Source organism: Tachyglossus aculeatus, chromosome 4 (assembly GCF_015852505.1).
Source record: "Tachyglossus aculeatus isolate mTacAcu1 chromosome 4, mTacAcu1.pri, whole genome shotgun sequence".
Lineage (NCBI taxonomy): Eukaryota > Metazoa > Chordata > Mammalia > Monotremata > Tachyglossidae > Tachyglossus > Tachyglossus aculeatus.
In genome coordinates this window covers 103592771-103608893 of record NC_052069.1, presented here as the reverse complement: position 1 = coordinate 103608893, position 16123 = coordinate 103592771, and the positions used below count along the sequence as shown (strand labels likewise).

Sequence of the window (16123 nt, the reverse complement as noted above, 5' to 3'; positions counted from 1 at the left end):
ATGAGGTAACTGAGGCACAGAGAAGTTAAGTGACTTGCCCAAAGTCACACAGCTGACAATTGGCGGAGACAGGATTTGAACCTATGACCTCTGACTCCAAAACCCGTCCTCTTTCCAGTGAGCCACGCTGCTTTTTAGAGAAATAATCCAGCCAGCAGAGTGAAGTATGGACTGGAGAGGGGAGATGCTGGAAGCAGGGAAGTCAGCAAAGAGAATGATGCAAGTTCTTGGACCAGCAAGGTAGCAGTTTGGAGAGGAAAGAGGGATTTCAGAAATGTTGTGAAGATAGAGGCTGGCAGGATTGGGTGACAGACTGAATATGTGGGGTAAATGAGAGAGATGAATCGAGGATAATTCCAAGGTTGTGGGCTTGGAAGGCAGGGAGGATGGTGCTGTTATCTACAGGGATGGAAAAGTCAGGGAGTGGAGAGGGTTTGGGTGAGAAGACAGGTTCAGTTTTGTATCTCTCCTATTTCGGCACCCACCACCTCTCCTTGACTGTGAGCCTGTTGTTGGGAAGGGATTGTCTCTATATGTTGCCAATTTGTACTTCCCAAGTGCTTAGTACAGTGCTCTGCACACAGTAAGCGCTCAATAAATATGATTGAATGAATGAATGAACTGGATTTGCAAGTCGAAACACAGGTTTCTGAGAGTCTCACCACCAAGTTTTCAGGTGTCACTAGGCGCTGCTGGTAAAGTCTGTTTCAGAGCAACTAGGACTTATATCTCTGCATTGTTTGCATTGAACTTATCTTGGTGATTTCTCTTGGCTGTGCCCAAGGTCTGATCAGCTGACTGAACTATGGCACCACAGAGTACTGCCTGTTTGATTTTCTTATTTTAACAAGAATAGGTTACTTCTGTTGAGTTTTCCAGTCCCATGTGGCTTGATGACTTTCCTCCATATGTAGGGGAAGCAGTGTTGCCTAGTGGAAAGAGCCCAGCCCTGGGAGTCAGAGGACTTGAGTTCTAATTCTGGCTCCACCACTTACCTGCTGTGAGACCTTGAGTAAATCACTTAACTTCTCTGTGTCTGTTTTCTCATCTGTAAAATAGAGAGTCACTATCTGTTCTCCCTCTCAGACTGTGAGCCCAGTGAGTGACAGGGATTTTGTCTGACTTGATTATCTTGTGTCTACCCCAGTGCTTAGTACAGGACTTGACACCCACATGAAGTAAGTATTTAATAAATACCACCATTAATCATTATGTAGGTAACCTTTCTAACTCTGGCAGTGGAATTGCCCATTACCATTAATTTGTTCCACTTCGGCATTCCTGTGATGAGCTTGTTCAAATCTTTGTAGAAATATTCTTCTTCTTCATCACAGTTCATCCTTGTGGAGACATAAGTGCTTATCAGGTGGCAAAGGGCTTTGGTTTCAGGGGCGGTTGTAGCATCATCAGAAGGACCCTTAGACTTCTGAGCAGATTTGGGTTCCCCGATGTTAAGTAATTGTCAGACTGCAAATCCAGCCTGATGGGGGAAGGCCTCACCCAAAGAACAGAGGCTACCTCTGTAAACTGTCCTTCAGTTGGTAGGTTTAATCTCAGTTAGTGCTGCAGCATTAACTCCAAAACCAGTCAGTTCTTGTACTATTGAGAGGTTCTTCTTGCAGACTGGTGACAGTTTTCATCATCATTTAGCATCCTGATACTCTGACATGATAGTTACTCTATAAGTGTAAGTCCTTGTTCTGTTTGTCCTTGTGTTGCTGATACATGGCTTGCCAGTCATGGTCTCTTTATGTGCTGTGTGGGTGAGCAGGCAAAACCTTTTCGACCTTTTTGTACATATTTATTACTCTATTTATTTATTTATTTATTTATTTTACTTGTACATATCTATTCATTTATTTTATTTTGTTAGTATGTTTGGTTTTGTTCTCTGTCTCCCCCTTTTAGACTGTGAGCCCACTGTTGGGTAGGGACTGTCTCTATATGTTGCCAACTTGTACTTCCCAAGCGCTTAGTACAGTGCTCTGCACACAGTAAGCACTCAATAAATACGACTGATTGATTGATTGACAGGCGAGAATGGGGTACAGTGAGGAGGTTAGCGACAGAGGAGTGGAATGTGGGCTGGGCTACAGAAGGAGAGAAGGGAGGTGAGGTAGGAGGGGGCAAGGTGATGGAGAGCTTGGAAGTCAATAGTGAGGAGTTTTTGCTTCATGCGAAGTTTGATAGACAGCCACCGGAGATTTTTGAGGAGGGAAGTGACATGCCCAGAGCGTTTCTGTACAAAGATAATCCGGGCAGTGGAGTGAAGTATAGACTGAAGCGGGGAGAGACAGGAGGATGGGAGATCAGAAAGAAGGCTGATGCAGTAATCCAGTTGGGATAGGACGAGAGATTGAACCAGCAAAGTAGTGGTTTGGATGGAGAGGAAAGGGTGGACCTTAGAGATGTTGTGGAGGTGAGACCGGTGGATTTTGGCTATGGATTGTATGTATGGGGTGAATGAGAGACTGGAGTCGAGGATGACACCAACGTTGCAGGCCTGTGAGACGGGAAGGATGGTAGTGCTGTCCACAGTGATGGGAAAGTCAAAGAGAGGACAGGGTTTGGGAAGGAAAATAAGCAGCTCAGCCTTGGACATGTTGAGTTTTAGATAGTGGGCAATCAATCAATCAATCAATCAATTGTATTTATTGAGCGCTTACTGTGCGCAGAGCACTGTACTAAGCGCTTGGGAAGTACAAGTTGGCAACATATAGAGACAGTCCCTACCCAACAGTGGGCTCACAGTCTAAAAGGAGGAGACAGAGAACAAAACCAAACATACTAACAAAACAAAATAATATAAATAGAATAGATATGTACAAGTAAAATAAATAGAGTAATAAATATGTACAAGCATATATACATATATACAGGTGCATTGGGGAAGGGAAGGAAGTAAGATGGGGGGGATGGAGACGGGGACGAGGGGGAGAGGAAGGAAGGGGCTCAGTCTGGGAAGGCCTCCTGGAGGAGGTGAGCTCTCAGTAGGGCCTTGAAGGGAGGAAGAGAGCTAGCTTGGCAGATGGGCAGAGGGAGGGCATTCCAGATGGAGCTGTTCTGAAGGCAGGAGGAGATATGAGCCTGGAGGGAGAATGGGAGAGAGAACAGGGGTGGAGATGTTGATTTGGGTGTCATCAGTGTAGAGATGATAATTGAATCCATGGGAGCGAATGAGTTCACCAAGGGAGTGAGTATAGATGGAGAACAGAAGGGGACCAAGAATTGACCCTTGAGGAACCACTACAGTGAGGGGATGGGAGGGGGAGGAGGAGCCCACGAAGGAGACTGAGAACATACAGCCAGAGAGATACGAGGAGAACCAGGAGAAGATGGAGTCTGTGAAACCAGGGTTGGATAGCATGTTGAGGAGAAGGGGATGTTCCACAGTGTCAAAGGCAGCTGAGAGATCAAGGAGGATTAGGATAGAGTATGAGCCGTTGGATTTGGCAAGAAGGAGGTCATTGGTGACCTTTGGGAGGGCAATTTCAGAGGAGTGTAGGGGACAGAAGCCAGATTGGAGGGGGTCTAGGAGAGAGCTTGAGTTGAGGAATTCAAGGCAGCGAGTGTAGACGACTCATTCTAGGAGTTTGGAAAGGAAGGGTAGGAGGGAGATAGGGTGATAACTAGAAGGGGCAGTGGGATCAAGAGAGGATTTTTTTAGGATGGGGAAACATGGACATGTTTGAAGGCAGAGGGGAAAGAACCAGTGGAGAGTGAGTGGTTGAAGATGGAAGTTAAGGAGGGGAGGAGGGAAGGGGTGAGAGTTTTCATAAGATGAGAGGGAATGGGGTCCGAAGCACAGGTGAATGGAGTAGCATTTGAGAGGAGGGAGGAGATCTCACCTGAAGATACTGCTGGGAAGGATGGGAGAGTAGCGGAGAGGGTTGAAAGCAGGGGGAATGGAGAAGGGGGAGGGGTGACTTTGGGGACTTCAGACCTAATGGTGTTCATTTTACTAATGAAGTAGGTGGCCAGATCATTAGGGGTGAGGGATGGAGGAGGGGGAGGAACAGGGGGCCTGAGAAGGGAGTTAAATGTACAGAAGAGCTGACAGGGATGATGGGCATGGGTGTCAATAAGGGAGGAAAAATAGTTTAGCCTGGCAGAGGAGAGGGCAGAGTTCAGGAGAGTGGTTGTGGAGGTGTCATGGCTTAGTGATAAAGACAGGCCTGGGAATCAGAAGAGCTGGGGTTCTATTCCTGGTTCCACCGCTTATCTGCTGTTTGACCTTGGGCAAGCCACTTAGCTTCCCTTTGCCTCAGTTACCTCATCTATAAAATGGGGATTAAGACTGTGAGGTGGGACAGGGACAATCACTAACATCGGGCAACCCAAATCTACTTAGAAGTCTAAGGGTCCTTCTGATGATGCTACAGGGGCAGGGTAATCAGTCCAACCTGATTACTGTGTATCTACTGCAGAGCTTAGTACAGTGCAATACAGTGTCTGCCACATGGCACATAGTAAGCACTTTACAAATACAATTTTTTTTTAAAAAAAGAGGCACCAAGCCAGACCACCCTACCCAGGTTAATCAGGGAAGGTTTTATGCCTTTACTCTTCCCCTGAGGGCAGGTAGACTGCTCAATAAATACGCCTGAATGAATGAATGGAAGGGGCAGGACGTGGCCAATATTTCTGGAAAGCCGAGGGCTGCTTGTGTGGTGGGGATAGGGATGGGGAGCAGGGGCAGATAAGGGGATGTGGGCATAGTTTCTAGACTGTAAGCTCACTGTGGGCAGAGAACATGTCCATTTATTGTTATATTGTAGTATATAATATATATATATATATTATAAGTACTTAGTACCATCCTCTGCACACAGTAAGCACTAAATAAATATGATTGATTGAGTTTCTGCCCGGACACCCACTCAGACCCTCAACTCAACTCCAAGCCCTTCCCTTTCCAGGCTGCAGTCCCCAGCAATGCTACCTGGGAGCTGAGAACTGTGGCTTAGTAGGTAGGGAGAGGTTGGGGTGTGAACAGGGCAATTGAGTGGGTGCCAAGAGCCCCTTCCTCTTGAAACCCAGTAGGCATCCCTGTCATCATCCAGGTGCTGAGTGGTGTTGTCTCTGGCTTGTCAGGGACTGTACTAGGATAGTCCCTCTTGTACCCCTCTGGCCTGATCCTCCCCCATGAGGCTGGAGAAATGCAGAGATGGAGGTTCCTGGCATGGATACCAAACCCTACAGCCTCTCCACTTCTCCCTCGTCCTTCCCTGATCCCACAGAGGTTCTTTCAGAGCAGGACCATGAAGGGGTGAAAACTCTATCTGCAGTGAGGAAAACTCCACCCTGGTCCTGAGGGGAGCAGGGAGCAGGGGAGACTGGGTGGGTTGCTAGCCTCTCCTAGGGAGTTTAAGCAGTCTGGTGGCTCATGGGGTTAGGTGCCTATTGGGCACTTTAATGTGTTTGAGACACTGACTGTGGCAAGAGCCACAAGTCGGTTTCAGTGACGTGCTTCCCACCCTCCCCCCGAGGCTGGCCCCCTGTTCCTCGCCATCTTGTGGGCCTTTCAGCCTCCCCAGGGGCTGCCAGGCTCAATGCAGCTGAGCAGGAGCACACGGGCAGTTGGCCAAGGCAGCCTGTGTCATGGATGTGCCCAGAGGCCTGTGCAATGGATGTCTCCGTTCGGCCCTGGCACCAACTCTCCCCCCTTCTCCCTCCTCTCCACAGAGCGGCTGGCAGGCACATTCAGCCGGGAGGGAGCCTCCAGCTTTGCCTCCTTCAGGATTCCTACAGCCCTGGGACCCGACTTCAACCTGTCCTTCTTTCTCCGCACGCGCCAGCCCAAGGGCCTGCTGTTCCAGGCTCACGATGGCTCAGGGCCCCGGTTCTCCGTGTTTCTGGCAAGTGGGCAGGTCCATGTTGAGGCCCCAGCTGCCCCCCGGGTGACACTGCCGGGATTCCTGGCTGATGGCCTCAGGCACCTGGTGACCCTGAGCTTCCGCAACAGCTGGGTCCTGAGCGGCCTGCTGGAGCTGGGGCAACTGGAGGCTGCAGTCCCAGAGACGGACTGGGATCTGCACGTGGGTGGACTGCCCACCCCGGCCCGAGCCGACCAGTGGGGTGGGAGCTTCAAGGGCTGCCTGCAGGACATACAGCTCAACCAGCAACCTCTAGAATTCTCTCCATTGGTGGACATGGGCAACTCAACTGTGGTCAAGGGGGCATACCTGGCCCGGACCTCCAACCTCACCCTCGGCTGCCTTTCAGACAACACCTGTCATGTGAGTGGGGCGGGCATCCCCAGACACCACCAGCTGCATCCTCTGGGCTGCTCGCCACCTACCCCATCTGGCCCATTGGCTCCCAACCCATGTGACCATTCCATTTCGAAGTCCCCCCACAACCCCTTTCCCTGCCCTCGCCACCCCTGCCATGTTCTGACTTGGGCATGAGGGCAACTGTGAGCCTACAAGGACATTCCTGGTCCAGGAAGGGCCTGGCCCACTCTCCAAGATAATACATTATGTGAGGCCTGCACCCCTTCTCACCCCCAGTCCCAGGTTCTGGGAAGGCCATCACTGTCCCATGGACAGGGCTACAGTCTCAAGTTTCCACTGTGTGGCCGGCTTAATCATGCCCTGCTCTGCCCATTCCCTCCTCACCTCCAGCAGATGGGCCCATTCCGCTGTCCACGAGCCCCCCATCCCAGGCCTCTGGCCATCTCTCACCTGTTCCTAATCTGCAGCCTGACCCGTGCCAGAATGGCGGCACCTGCACCATCACTTGGAATGACTTCACATGCCGCTGCCCGGTGGGCTTCATGGGGCGCTCATGCAGGGAGAAGGTGTGGTGCCTGAGCAGGCCCTGCCCCCCAGCCACCACCTGTCTGGAGGTTCCAGCGGGTTACATCTGTGAGTACCCCAGACCCTCAACCCAGCCTCCTCCCTCCCTCTGGGGCTCTGCCAGACCATGGCCTTCCTCCCCATCCACAAGAGTAGCTCTTGGGAGGTGGGGAGGGGGCACTAGGTGGGCCAGCCCCTAGAAGAGAGTCTACTTTCTGAAGCTGGGGGTGGGGGAGGAGTTGGGGTATGAATTACCACCTGGGCAAATCAGCCCAACAGGTGGCCAGAGGTTCTCCTGCCTTGGAATGGGGATTTGGTCTGACCTAAAGGCCAATTAACTGAATTAAACGGGGCACCCTCCTGAGCAGATGTGGGCCCAAACAGGATCAGCGATCTGAGACATCTGTTTCCACTGATTCAAACTGGCTCTGGCTCTAGCTGTTGACTTACCACTGGGCTGTGTTTGCAAAGCAGTAGGTGATGGGTTGTATGGCCCCATTTTACAGATGGGGAAACTGAGGTCCATGGGACTGAGTGATCTGTCCATAAGGAGACTCTGGGGGTGAGGCTGCTCAGCCCTCCTGAGCCCAAGATGAAGAGGACAGGGAGTGGGGGATGAAGAGCAGAGAGGAAGGGTCTTTGGTGACAGAGAGGGGCAGGGTCTAGGGCCCCACACCTCACTCAGATCCCTCACTGAGCCCCTGTTGTCTTGCAGGTCTAGCAAATGCCACGTTCCAGGGCCAAACAGTGGCAGAGTACACCAGCAACGTGTCGGCAAGCTGGCCACTGACCAGTCTCTCCTTGGGCTTCCGGACCCGTGATGAGGATGCGGTCCTGCTGTGGGCTTCCGGGCCTGTGGACTCCATCCTCGTGGCCCTCCACCATGCCACCCTGCAGGTGGCCATCCACAGCGGCAATGGCGTGGAAGGGGCCACGTTCCATGGCCGGGCCCCGGTGTCGGACGGAGCTTGGCACTGGCTAGCACTGACCATGGAGGAGCCCGCATCTGCTGCCTCGAGGTGGCTGGTCCGGCTGGATGGGGCCCCAAATGCCAGCCTGGAGGGTGCTGCGGGGACCCTGGACTTCTTAAAGGATGGAGTCACCGTGATCCTGGCCAGGAACTTCACCGGTTGCCTGGGCCGCGTGGCCATTGGGGGTGTGGATCTGCCATTTGTCCAGCCAGGACTCCGGCCTCCCCCGCAGATCGAGCAGTTCCTCCTGGTCAATGGTGGTGATGGTGGCCTAGAGCTGGGCTGCCATGGGTCCCCGGTGTGTGCCCCCTCACCCTGCCTCCACGGCGGCACATGCCACGATCTGTTCAACGCCTTTGGCTGCAGCTGCGTGGCTGGCTGGGTAGGCCTGCAGTGTGAGGTCGATGTGGATGACTGTGCATCTGGCCCCTGTGTCCATGGGCTCTGCGTGGACTTAGTGGGCAGCTACCAGTGCCACTGCAGCCCTGGCTTCATTGGCAGGGACTGTGCGACCAACGTGGATGATTGCGTTCGGCACCGCTGCCTGCACGGGGCCACCTGCTTGGATGGTGTCGGTGACTACTCCTGCCAGTGCCCTGCCCACTTCACTGGCCCACGCTGCGAGTATGTGCCCTATGGCTGGGGGAGGGGGAAAAAAGGGGGACCGCTTCCTGTCTCTTGGCAAGCCCCCTTCCTCACACTTCCAGGGATGACTTAGGGCCATAGCCTCCCAGAGATACTCTGGGCCCAGGTCTGAGGGACTGAGACTATGTACATGTGCCCCTGTGTAACAGTAGTAGAGGGGGGTGAGGGGTGGGGGGGAGAGAGAGAGAGAGATACAGAGATACATCACAGCTTCCATGCTCTCCTGGGGTGAGGGTGTGGGGTGTGGAGTGAGACACCACAGAGCCTCCATGCTCTGAATCCATTCCATCATGGCCTCCAGCATCGGAGGGAGGTGTGTCTGCAAAGGAAAAGACAGATTTTTGTGTGTGGGGGAGAGGGAGGGAAGGAAAACACTGTGCATATACGATGGCAACCTGAGAAACATCTCAAGCATTTGAGGAACTTGGGGGAGTTGTTCTCTAAGGGGGCTGTGTGAGGGCAGCGGAACATGGGGGAGGCATTCTCTGAGTGGGCTGGGTGAGGGTGGGGGAACATGGGGGAGCTGTCCTCTGTGGGGGTTGGATGAGGGTGGGGGAACTTGGGGAAACTGCTCAGAGGAGGCTAGGTGAGGGTGGGGGAACATGGGGGAGCTGTTCTCTGAGGGGCCTGTGTGAGGAGGAACATAGAGGAACTGTTTTCTGAGGGGAGGGAACATGGCAGGGAGTTGTTCCCTGAGGGGACTGAGGGAGGGAGGGGAAACTTGATGGGGGGTTATTTTCTGTGGGGGCTGAGTGAGGGTGGCAGAACTCAGAAGAGCTGTTCTCTGTGGGGGTTGGGTGAGGTGGGGGAGAACCCAGGGCAGCTGTTTTCTGTGGGGGCTGAAGCCGGGGGGAGCCAAGGGTTTCTCCGTAGGGCCTGGGTGAGGGAGGGGGAACTCGATGGTGAGGTTGTTTTCTATAAGGGTGGGGGAACTTGGGGGAATGTCTCCCTATGGGAGCTGGGGCCAGGGCTGAACCTACCCTCTCACCTTTCCCTCTGTGCCCTCTCCCCTGCCCAAGGAACTGGCTGGAGACTAGAGAGCAGAGTCGGGCCAGAACTATTGTAGGGGCTGCTCTGGGAGCTTTTCTTTTTCCTTTCTTAGGAATGAGGTGGCAAAGTGGAATATAGTTTGTTAATCATTTATGGGCTTGGCATTGCTCCTTGTGCCATTGCTTGATGGGTGTTTTCTAAGTCTCTGTTTGGGTGGGGGTGTTATTCTCCCCTTTGAAAGTCCTTAGAGGAGGGAAATAGAGCTCAGAACGGGTATGGCCATAGCCCCCCCCCACCAAAGACTGTTCCCAGAGATGGAGGTGGTGGTGATTGGTGTGTAGGGACAGGAGGGCACGGGGTATGGTGTGTCAGGGGGTCCTCCTTTGGATCTCTCATGTTGCTCTTTGGAGAGGCTCACCTGTCTAGGGCTGCATAAGAAGACTCATGAGGGGCATCTGGTTTTCCAGGTGGCCCTTTCCGCCGGAGGAGTGTGGCAGGAACTTCACCTGCCTGAATGGGGGCAGATGCACCCAGGGCCCTTGGGGAGCCAACTGCAGCTGTCAGGCAGGATACGCTGGACGAAGGCAAGTGGCGGGGCAAGTGTGGAGGGTGTGGGGGGTGACCCAGTATAGGGGGCTTCTCAGGCCCCGGATGTCTGGTGTAGGGGAGGAAGCGGGGAATTGGGGAACACACAATCAGTCAATCCATGAGTGAGGATTCACTATGCACTCCAAACTGTAAGCTTGTTCATTCATTCATTCATTCATTCATTCATTCAATCGTATTTATTGAGTGCTTACTGTGTGCAGAGCACTGTACTAAGTGCTTGGGAAGTACAAGTTGGCAACATATAGAGACGGTCCCTACCCAACAGCGGGCTCACAGTCTAGAAGGGGGAGACAGACAACAAAACAAAACATATTAACAAAATAAAATGAATAGAATAAATATGTACAAGTAAAATAGAGTAATAAATATGTACAAACATATTTTGTACATACATTAATATGTATATATACAGGTGCTGTGAGGAGGAGAAGGAGGTAAGGCAGGGGGAGGGGAAGGGGGGAGAGGAAGGAGGGGGCTTATGGGCAGGGAATATGTCTACCAGTCTGTTGTACTGTCCTCTCCCAAACGTTTATTTCAGTGCTCTGCACAGAGTAAGCACTCAGTAGAAACTATTGCTTGATTGTGAAGAGCCAGCTGGACTAAACTAAAAGAGTACAATAGTTAGTAGAAACACTTCCTGCCCTCAAGGACAGGTCACACAGCAGACAAATGATGGACCTGGGATTAGAACCCAGGTCTGAACTCTATCCACTAGGCCATGCGGCTTCCCAGATTGAGAGAGTTGAAAGGATTTTCTCCCTCTCAGCCCGAGAAACATCCCCCTCACCCCCTGCCCAAATTTCCCCGTGAGGCTTAACAGTGGTGTATGATGTGGGGGTGGAGGGGGTTAGGATTAGGAGTGGTGTATGATTGCGGTGGGGGGGAGTTGGAGGGGTGGAGGTGGGGGAAGGCCTGGGTTGGGACCCTGGGCCAAAGAGAGCTGGGCTAAGCCACTGGAGATCATCACCACTGCCTCTGTCTGCATTCCAGATGTCAGATCAATATTAATGATTGCGATCCCAACCCTTGCCAGAACGGAGGGACCTGCCAGGATGCCGTGAACAAGTACAAGTGCGTGTGTGGCAGCAGCTACACAGGCGAACGCTGCGACGTGGATGTGAGTTGCTTTCCTCTCCGCGGGGGTGGGCCAGCGTTCCAGGCACGGAGTGGTTCGGGTTCTCATTCCTGAGACCGAGGAGCTTGATGGGGCAAGAGCTATGACGAGTGAGAGCTTTCTGCCAGCTTGCCCTCCCTCCTAGGACCAAGGCGGGCTGCCCTTCTGAGCTCCCTGGGCTGGCATGGGAGGCACAGACGTGGCCCAGTCTGCCTGCCCTCTTTGGTTGGGTTCAACTTCAAGGCCTCAGGGGGCAGATTCCTTTCATCTTTGCTAAATCACTTCCAATCAATCAATTATATTTATTGAGCACTTATTCTGTGCAGAGCACTGTACTAAGTACTTGGGAGAGTAAAATACATCAGAATTAGCAGAAACGTCCCTGCCCAAAACGAGATCACAGTCCAGACAGACAGACATTAATATGGATAAATCATAATATATAATTAAATGATATGTACGTAAGTGCTGTGGGGTTAGGGTGACTATCTTCAAATGTCACAGATCCAAGTGCATAGATGATGCAGAAGGGAGAGCAAGCTGAGGAAAATAGGGCTTAATCGGGGAAGGCCTCTTGGAGGAAGTGTGACCTTGCTCAGGGAAGGGTAGGGGGGTGGTGGGGCAGTTGGACTTGCTCATTGTCATTATTTAGAACTTGCCCTTGGTTTTTCTAGCTAAAACCAAGCCAGGCCACTAGCCGAGTAAATGATGCTTTCCCACCGATGCCTTGGATAGGATCATGACAGGCTAATGGATTTCCTGGGTTTGATCTGAGTGGCCCACTACACCTGCCATGGTTTGCTCTTGGGCTGTGGGCTTGAACTCTGCTCTAAGTGAGCCAAGGGTGAGCCAAAATAGTGTAGTGAGGGCATCAGTGTTGCAGTTGAGAAGGAGTATGGCCAAGTGGTTAGAACATGATAGGAATAGTGGATAGTGGATAGGGAAGCAGCGTGGCTCAGTGGAAAGGGCAAGGGCTTTGGAGTCAGAGGTCATGGGTTCAAATTCCAGCTCTGCCTACTGTCAGCTGTGTGACTTTGGGCAAGTCACTTAACTTCTCTGGGCCTCAGTTCCCTCATCTGTAAAATGGGGATGAAGACTGTGAGCCCCTCGTGGGACAACCTGATCACCTTGTAACCTCCCCAGCGCTTAGAACAGTGCTTTGCACATAGTAAGCACTTAATAAATGCTATTATTATTATTATTATTATTATTATTAACATGAGCCTGGGAGTCAGAGGACCTGAATTCTAATCACAGTTCTGCCACTTGTCTGCTGTGTGACCTTGGGCAAGTCACTTAACTTCTCTGTTCCTCTGTTACCTCATCTGTAAAATGGGGATTGAGATGTGGGACATGCGTTGTGTCTAACCTGATTAGCTTTGTATCTACCCCAGCACTTAGTACAGGCCCTGGCATATAGTAAGCACTTAACAAATACCATATTAAAAAAAAAAGGTGTGGGTGCCCTGATCTTGAACCCAGTCCTGTTTACTGAATAGAACGCAGGTCTGGCTAAGTGGCCACAGCAGGTAACAATAATGAATAACAATAATAATTGTGGTATTTGTGTTTACTATGTGCCAGGCCCAGTACTAAGTGCTGGGGTAGACACTAGGTAATTGGGTTGGACACAGTCCCTGTGCCACACTGTGCTCACAGTTTTAATCCCCATTTTACAGATGGGGTAACTGAGGCACAGAGAAGTGAAGTGACTTACCCAAGGTCACACAGCAGACACGTGGCATAGGAAGGATTAGGTCCTTCTGACTCCCAGCCCCGTGCTCTATCCACTCTGCCAAACTCCTCCCTGAGTTACCCCTTCTGCCACTGCTGCTGCCAACTGTCAACTCCCGCTTCCTTCTCTGTTGCAGGTCCTTCCCCGCAATGAGCATTGACCTGCGGGGTATTGCTCTTTGGGTCTGAATGCCACCTGAGGCATCACGTTTTTGGGGGGTCAGGAGTGAGGGCAATAGCCTGCCCCAGCTGTGCTTACCCTGGCAGCCTAGGGAGCAAGAAGAAGGGTGTCTTTCTTGCCCAGCCTGCCACTAGCTGGTCCTCTGGGGCCGCAGCGTGTAGCCCAGCTTGGGGAAGAGCACTGATGAAGTGGAGTCTGCTGCCTTCTGCTTCAGGTGGGCAACTCAGCCTCTGTTGCCCAGTTTGGGCACAGGACCCAGAGCCCTAGTCGACTTCCAGAGGGATTACATCTCAGTGCCAACCTGGCCTGGCCCCTCCTTTGTGCTGGGGTTCGGCCAGGGTGCACCCTGATGCTGACATTAAGCCCTCTCTCTTGGCAGTGAGCCAGAGGGCCTGGCTCAAAGGTGTTGGCTCTTCCAAGCTGGGTTTGGCCCTCAGAGACCCTTTGTACACCTTGTCCTGGGCATTGGGCTGCACTAGGGTTCTGGAGGCTGCAAAGACTAATTTGGTCCCCACAGGGTGGCCTAGTGGGGGATGCAGTGGCAACACTTCTCCCTACAGCTCAGGCCAGTGGTTATGGTGGTGATGGAGACAGCAGCAGTGGCCACTCTCCTCATGGGTTGAGCAGGTGGTAACAGCAGCAGCAGCTGCAACAGCAGCAGTAGCTCTCCCCATGGGCTGTGCTGGCAGTAGGGGCCCTGGTCCTAAATCTCACTCCGTAACCACGTGGCTCCTCAAAGTTGTTGTCTGTCCTCCAGCCCCAAGCCTGGACTCATCTGGTGTTAGTAAGCCCATAGTAAGCCTGGGGAAGGAGCCAGAGTTTGGGCCAGACCCAAATGTGTCCTTCCCTCCACAATGCCAGAGGAAAGGTCTTTGTGGCCAAATGTCCACTGCAGGCCCAAGGCAGCAGAGGAGCCTGGGGTCGGCCCCTGGGCTCTGAGGTCACTCTCCTCCTGCTGCTCTTTTCCCAGTGGCTATGGGGTGGCTCACACAGGGGCCAAAGACACTGAGAACCTTCCTCCACTCCTAGCCACAGGAACTCCTCCTCCTCTATCTTTTCATCCTTTTCTTCCCCCTCCTCCTTTTCCAACTCCTCCTCCTCCCACACTCTTCGTCCTCCTGTGGCCTGCACATTCCTACCTGTTGCCTCTTCTCTCCTGCAGTATGCCGGCAGGCAGCTGGCTGGGAGGGCATGGGACCCCTGCTGAACCAGCTCTCTGGTCTAAAACCCTTGGGGACTCACGGTGCTTTCTCCACGCTTTTCTCTTTGTAGAAAGGAATGCTGGGAACTTTCTTTCCGTTCCCCTTGATAGAAGTCGCAGTCCCCGTGGCCTTTGGAGGCCTGCTGCTGCTGGTCATCGGTCTTCTGTTTGCCGTCCTCACTGCCAGGAAGAGGCGGCAGTCAGAAGGCACCTACAGCCCGAGCCAGCAGGAGGTGGCGGGGGCCAGGCTGGAGATGGACAGTGTGCTTAAAGTGCCACCCGAGGAGCGTCTGATCTAATCCTCCCCTCTGCTCCTCAGAACGGCCAACTGGAGCACCCACAAGCCACAGAGAACTGCTACTTGTTCTGCATCCTGGTGCCAGACCGGTCAGCGTGGATGACTCTGAGGCCAGGCTTGATGGGACAAGGCCTGGCTGCCTAGCCGTCTGGCTGGCTACCAGGCTGGCCGGCTGAGGTTAGGGAGCAGAAGGACAGAGCAGCCACACACAGCCACAGATCAAACACCTGGAAGCCTGCGTGCCTGCATGCCATCCTGCATAGGGCCTAACTCTGATCTCTTCCTTCTCAGAGGGCAGGGAGGCAGATGGGCAGCCGAGGAAGATGCTTCATATGGAAGTGGATCACCTCTGCCGGGTGCTCAATGGCTTGGCGGGTGGTGATCTGTCCCCTCTGAGCAGCAGCTGTAGCAGCAGGTCCTGCACCCTCACCACAGAGTTGGTTTTTAATAGCAGTGCTAGCAGCAGCAATAGAAAAAGTGAACTCTTGATGGTTTAAAGGGAGGGGTGCCAGTCTACCTGAGGCTGTGAGCATCCCTTCCTCTGCCAGCTTAAGAAAACCCCCAGAAACACGGAGCAGTTGCCCAAGACATGGCATCCGCTCCTTAGCCACGGGTGCCGAGAGTTGTCTACTGGGCCAAGCGGGTCTCTGTCTCCCCTCATGGCAGCACCAGTGGCTGAGAGTGGGGCCTCCTCTTCTCGGGGGTAGAGATTGTTGTCTTCACAAGACTCATATGTGGCCTTCGGGACACAAGTTAAATGCAGCTTCCCGTGGGGGGATCCTCTGTCCTCCTGTATAGTCCCCATCCCCACCCCCACCAGCATACCCTTCACCCTGGAAGAGAAGAGGGCCAGACCTGAATCTCGCTGTCCCTCCCTGATCCACCAGGATGCTCAGGGGGACCCATCTGTGCCTCAGGCGTCATGGAGGCAGCATCGACCACCCTTCTCTCAGTCATCATTTCCCTGGTAACCACAGGAAGGAGGGGAGCTGCTCAGGGGACCCACAGCCCCAAGGGCATGATGGGGTCCAGGTGGGGAAGGAGAATGGGCCTAAGCTGCTCATCTGATCCCCTGCCTATGGAACCAATTATGGAACTTGTATTATCCCCACTACTTACAACAGTGCTTGACACAAAGCAAGTGCTTAACAAATGCCATAATAATAATAAACTCTGGGATGGTGGTGGTGTGTGTGCATGGGTCGGTGTGAATGTGAGGGACAATCATGAGTTGTTGACCACTTGCCCTCTCCACCCTGCCCAGGGGGCCTTACCCAAGCCAGGATCTGCAGGGGCTGAGTTAGGGGACAAACAGAGCAGGGAATATTTAAGATGCCTGAAGCTGCTCTGTAGCTGCAATGCAGAAGCTGACAACTCCTTGAGTCAGAGGCAGAGTGTGACCCTCCACCTCTTCCTCGCCACATTCCCCTGCTCTTCTGCTCTTGTGGCCGCGGAAGACTTGGTCAGCCGGAATCTCCCTTTCACCTCTCACCATATACTCTTTTATATGGACCATTAGTGTGTCTCAGCCAGCAGCCAGGGTCAGAGCTGAAAAATAAAGATCAGGGAGACCCAATTAA

General features: G+C 52.9%; 1 protein-coding gene across 1 annotated transcript in view; it reads left to right on the top strand.

Moving 5' to 3' along the window:
• Nucleotides 1–16123, top strand: part of CRB2 (crumbs cell polarity complex component 2) — a 41240-nt gene extending 25117 nt beyond the window's left edge. The window contains exons 7-12 of the mRNA XM_038745903.1: nucleotides 5686–6239; nucleotides 6704–6869; nucleotides 7516–8395; nucleotides 9874–9990; nucleotides 11006–11132; nucleotides 14317–16123. Coding sequence (XP_038601831.1) covers nucleotides 5686–6239; nucleotides 6704–6869; nucleotides 7516–8395; nucleotides 9874–9990; nucleotides 11006–11132; nucleotides 14317–14544 — 2072 coding nt within the window. The 3' untranslated portion in view covers nucleotides 14545–16123. The remainder of the gene's footprint in view (nucleotides 1–5685; nucleotides 6240–6703; nucleotides 6870–7515; nucleotides 8396–9873; nucleotides 9991–11005; nucleotides 11133–14316) is intronic.